Source organism: Bactrocera neohumeralis, chromosome 3 (assembly GCF_024586455.1).
Source record: "Bactrocera neohumeralis isolate Rockhampton chromosome 3, APGP_CSIRO_Bneo_wtdbg2-racon-allhic-juicebox.fasta_v2, whole genome shotgun sequence".
In the NCBI taxonomy this organism is placed as follows: Eukaryota; Metazoa; Arthropoda; class Insecta; order Diptera; family Tephritidae; genus Bactrocera; species Bactrocera neohumeralis.
The window spans coordinates 48,353,657-48,359,273 of record NC_065920.1 but is presented as its reverse complement, the minus strand read 5'-3'; the positions used below and the strand labels follow the sequence as shown (position 1 = coordinate 48,359,273).

The 5,617-nt window shown below is 37.2% G+C and overlaps 1 protein-coding gene across 1 annotated transcript; it reads right to left on the bottom strand.

Annotated features, from left to right (window-relative positions):
- Positions 1-575: 575 nt before the first annotated feature.
- Positions 576-4,309, bottom strand: LOC126752660 (uncharacterized). Its single transcript, XM_050463620.1, has 5 exons — positions 3,978-4,309; positions 1,464-1,769; positions 1,266-1,378; positions 880-1,176; positions 576-815 (listed from the first exon to the last, which is right to left on the bottom strand). The coding sequence occupies exons 1-5, from the start codon at positions 4,036-4,038 to the stop codon at positions 729-731; spliced, it is 864 nt and encodes a 287-aa protein (XP_050319577.1). The 5' UTR covers positions 4,039-4,309; the 3' UTR covers positions 576-728.
- Positions 4,310-5,617: the final 1,308 nt, after the last annotated feature.

Genomic DNA, 5,617 nt, shown 5'->3' with positions numbered 1-5,617 from the left:
CGACCTGGGAAAGAACGCACTTAACAGAACCCCCGCACACTCTCTACACGACGATAACAGAGAGTCACCGACAGATCCTATAGACCTGACCCTAGGGGTCGTTCATATTTCCCCTAACAAAACTCCTCTATTCATCCTCCTTAATTTTGACTAACATATCTTTATATTCCCTATCCGCACAACTAAATTCATACTTAAGCTGCGACAACCTATCAGAATTGGACCGTCGGGCGCGTTGAAACTTTCGTCTCAATCGCCTAACAGTCCTCCTCTTCAAGGTTAACTCACGCGTCCACCATTTAATTTTGCTAATCCTACAACACTTATACCTACCAAAAACCCTATAGTTAACCCCCCAAACTACCTCATAGAGAAGAGCAATTTGCTCGTCCACCCCCAACTCCTCAAAAACCCTAAGCGGTATTTGAACAAAGAGACACGAGGACATCACTTTTAGGATATTACTTATATTACGGAGCAATCAGATATTTCAACGTGCGTTACCTTATAACGTTTAAAGGTACGCCAAACAATTTTACAAGATAGATATAACCCAGGTCCCAAAAGACTGTGTATATTTCTTAATGCGAAAGATATTATTATTTAATACTTCACAGTTAGAATAATAAGTAAATAAATTAAAACTAATACTTAGTAAGAAAAGTTAGTAACTATTGTCCAGTATTGCATCAAATACCTATATAATGAAAAATCGGAAGCATTGTGTCTCAGTTCGGTCGAAACCTGTTGTGTAGACGAGATTTTAAGAGCTCTCGTCGCAATTGATTACTTTCGGCCGCCGCATTCTCGAGCAACTACAACAAAGAACATTTCTTTAGAGAGTATTCTTGAAAAAAATTAATAATTTTTTACTCTTACGTCATGTGTCATGGCAGCTCGTTCGAGTGTTTCGCTGTCTCCGTCATCATTAGGTAAAGACTCGTTGGAAGAAGAAGACGCGGTACGGCGAAGTAGCATACTACGTACATTGCGAGACCTTCGCCTTGCTGGAGCACTTACACCGTCTGCGACATCTGCCGTATAAGCCGGTAAGGGTTCCTCAAGATCCGTTGGCGGTATTGAGCTTGCAGTCGCACTCGTAGTGTGTCTTTGTTTGGCTTTCAGAGCAGATAACTCGCTGCGCATATGTTGCATTTCCTGCTCCATATAGTCGATCTACATACAAAGCGAAAGAGAAACAGAGAAAATCCAGCGTTAAATTATACTTTTGTTATCTAAAGTGTAAATAAAAATGAAATTCATACACTTTCCAATTCAAATTCAAGTTCATCAATTATGTCATAGGCTTCGTCCAACGCCGTCTGCAGTTTGGTCACCTGTTTTTCCAGATTTTCCGTTTGCGTCTTGTCAGCCAACACTGTGTATTTTATAATTGCTTCAATTATCTTTTCATATTTTATTTATGGGAGTGGCATAATATATTATCCACATGCCCCACTTACCTTGAGCGCGTTGACTTAGTGCCGATTTCATCACTAAACCGGACAACGTTTTTTGCCGCTTGAAAGTCTCCTCCAATGCTTTGCAACGCTGCACCTTCTCCAAATACGCGGTATGCAATTTGTTGTATTTTCTTTTCAATCTCTCCAAGTTATCATACATTTGATCACGTTCATCTTCGAGCCGTAAAGCTTCAATTTTTGCCTCCACATTAATGGCAGCTGCAGAGCGACTATCGCCGTTGAGACGTGAGAGCTTTTGTCGCAGTAAATTATTTTCCTCTTGTAGACGTACATTTTGAGCGGTTACTGAAATAGGAAAAGAAAGAAGCACAATTATGCGTCTGATCAATATTTGTTATTAATATCAGCCCCACAGGTATTTTTTCATGAATGTTTTAAAATAAATACTTCTTAATATCTGTCCCTGGAATGAATTTTTCTAATACTTACAGAACATCGAGCCGAATTGACGAAACTCAAAAACAATACTTTTATTGGCTCAAGGTAAATTCCTATGAAAAGAGAATATCACACCCGAAAAAAGAAACTAACCTCATAGACAAAGAACTGTCCATTTAGGCGGAACAAGACAATAGTTCCTCCTGTAAAGTCCCGTTTCGGAGTGGACCATACCTCGATACTCGAATAAAACTGTCAACATAACCTTGACTTTTGACCTGCTTTGACGTGATTTTTTCGTAGGCATGCTTCTGGGTCGTAGGTATAGATCCAAAACTCATCGCCAGTAATAATTGCTTTCATGACATCCTGGTAGTCGGAAAGCATTCTTTCAAAGGCGTTAACGCGACGCTATTTTTTGAAAAAATTGGGTGATTTTGAAACCGATCATGCTTTCGCTTTTCTTTGCTCTAATGAACTTTGAAAGTGGTTCCACTGAATCTTCCGATATTCTAACGATGTCAATAAGACCTCTCACTCTTAATCGTCGATTCTCAAGCAGTAAATCCTTTATTTTATGACCGTATTGATCATCAGTTGATATTGATGACCATCCTGGACGTGGTTCGTCGTCAACGCGTTCCCGATCCTCTTTGTATAATTTGTAATCAAAAACCCAATCGAGACAAACAATTATCTCCAAAGTCTTTTCAAGCATTCTGAACTTTTCGGCCCCAGAAATTTGAATCCGCATAACATAAGGCTTGTTGGTTATATAAGGTCTAGGGCGAGTGTTCACCCGATTCATTCATTATTCATTCTGAGCTCAAATATGCACCCTTATAAGAAAAACACGGCACACTACATATGAACACGAGCTCACATATTAGCTGATGTATGCGGTATAAAGTCACCCACAAGTTCGGAAGCCTTTATATTAGGTATATGGGGGGCTAAGGAAAGTATTTTCCTGATTCAACATTATATGTCTCACCCATTGACTGATATTTTCGGTATAAAGTCAACTATTAGCACTGGATCCACAAGTTCATTGCCTAGCGGCTTGAGCAGTTTTTTCAGGCAATTTTTGGTCATAAGACTAAATTTGGGGTGTGTTCTCAAATTCACTATTCGTACAAAGCCTTATCCTGATATAGTAATTCATTATTGATTTGTATACCGGAAAGTAAAAGTTTCAAATGGAATTTAAAATTGTGCTTTACGGGAAGTAGGCGTGGCTGTAGTCAGACTTCGCCCATTTTCACACCATAACATAAGAACGTCACGTACAAAACTTTGTTGAAATGGGCGGGCGAATTTCAAGATATTTCACCTGAAAGTGGTCGTTACCACGTTTTTCGTCCAATATTGACCCCGGCTCCATTAGAGCCCTGTCACACCATCTCGCGGATAAAGTTTAATGTCTCTGGCATATTTAGTTATTTTTTTATTTAAGTCGTTTTTAACTGTACCGTTATGTAGAGAGTGTGCGGGGCTAGTTGCAAATGGAATTGCTTTATGTGAAGTAGGCGTGGCGGTAGTGCGATTTCATCTATTTTTACACTTTGGGTAAGAGTTCTTGTAGTATTTGCGCTAGACGAATTTGGTTGTTGTAGGTTAAGTGATTTAAGAGATATACTATATACATTAAACTTTTTAGAGGATGGGACCACGACCACGTTTTTACAATTTTTTGCCCAAAGTGGCACTAAATTAAGATATAGAACTGCGATTTAGGACAGAGGATTGCAACTATCTTGCAACAGGATAAAAAATCTTACTATTTTTTGCCCGCGATTGTACATGGGTTAACTAATTATAAAAATAAAAACAGATATCCGCGAATTGATCGCGAAAGGAAATAAAATATTTTATCTCCACTAATATTCAGAACCTGAAATGAGCCCTGCAGATTTTTCAGCCATTTAATATTAAAATGTTGATCTTCCCCACATCTTCAAGTTGAAATTTTTTGCAAAATCGATATATGTAATTGCCTTAATTAGCTCCAATTATTGGTCGAATTATCGCTCTATTACACACAATCGATTACTCACTATGTGCATATTAGTATGTTTGGATATTTATAAAGTCAATAAATGATTAGCCACTCACCAACTTCCAATTGTGCTCGCAAAAACTGATCGCTTGCATTTCTACGCTGTGGCTCCGCCATAATTTTTTCAATTTAAATTAATCGCTATCTTTTTATTTTCTACATAAATCAATAACTATACCAAACTGTTTTCATTAATTTTCTGTTTATAATTGCAGACGAATATCGGAGAATTTAATCACGATCAACTTTTAGCACTGTCTCCTTTGGTTTCTATTTGTTGTGTACTTCGCTGGGCTTGTGTATTTTATTGTGTACTTCGGTAGAAAATATACTTACGTTGCGAGAAATATCGCTTATCGTTTGCGTTAAATTCGTACTGATAAGCAGCAATGCATGTGAAAACGTATTGGCCCAAAATGAAGTATCTCCATTTACTCGCGAGAACGAAAGCTTTTACTTTTTCACAACCACTGGAGTTTTATCTATACAAACTTTCAAAGCGCTAATTTGAGGGTGTGTTGGGTAACAAATTCACATAAATGTATTGCTATAAAAACTTAAATTTTTTGTGCCTTTCTTATTTCGTTATATTTTTCAAAAGCTTCGCCCTTAGAGACATTTTAATTTCTTATATGCTAAATTCATTTACTTGTTTCGCTTACAAAAATTACTGGGGTGATTTCTGTCGATCTGCTGATCATACAGTTGTCATCAAAATTACTCAAAATGATCGAGACCTGTTTAAATCTACAGTATGAATAAAATCAGAAGTTTTACCAATCTCGGAAGGAAATACCATATATGTACCTTACTAACTAAGATTAGTGATTAAGCCTTATAAGCTACATAGTTCGAAAATAGATGAACTATTTTGAAACAATCTTCCGGAATTTTATGCGTTTTCTCATTGTTGACATCATCTTAAAGGCTTTGTGGGTTTCACCTGTAATTTTCAAACAAAACTTCCAAGTCAGACCTTTAACGACAGTCTTCAATCACACAATGGACCGATATAAAAGATAATTTATGTAGTGGTTGGCTATGCACTTAGATACCACATTATTTGCAAGCACGACTCACTGTCCATTAAAACTAGATTCGCGTCTTTATTAAACCAACTACTTGGGTTTCAAGCGCTCTACAACCTTCGAGAAATGCATAATAAGATAAAAATTGAGCATTTTCTGAAATAATTTAATTAGTAATAATCTTTCAGCAAAAATAAAATCGATTTCGAAACACAGCACATATACTGAGATTCTTGCAGTAAGTTATATATGTAATTTTTTTTGGGTCATTTGCTTAGGTTCGAAATTTAAAGTTTAGGAATAATTTCAAATATAGAGAAAACTACCATGAATGGAATTGCTGTTAGGGGCAAACCAAAAAAGTTCACCATCCTCTATCTTCTTTTTCTTTACTGGCGTAGACACCGCTTACGCGATTACAACCGAGTTAACAACAGCGCGCTAGTCGTTTCTTAATTTGACATAACTATGCCAGCGTAGTTTTTAATGTGCTTAACATGTCAATCGTTTCTAATGCGATATTCACCATGGCCAAGGCGTAAAGTATCTTTCTCTCGAAAACTCGTAACGTCGACTCATCAGATGTTGTCATCGTCCATGCCTCTGCACCATATAGGAGGACGGGAATAATGAGTGACTTATAGAGTTCGATTTTTGTTCGTCGTCGA

Coding starts and splice junctions, on each gene's coding strand:
- LOC126752660 (XM_050463620.1), bottom strand. CDS start 4,038: ATGGCGGAGCCACAGCGTAGAAATGCAAGCGATCAGTTTTTGCGAGCA. Junction 1,770..3,977: donor GCGAGCACAATTGGAAGTTG/GTGAGTGGCTAA, acceptor TTCCTATTTCAG/TAACCGCTCAAAATGTACGT. Junction 1,379..1,463: donor ACTAAGTCAACGCGCTCAAG/GTAAGTGGGGCA, acceptor TAAAATACACAG/TGTTGGCTGACAAGACGCAA.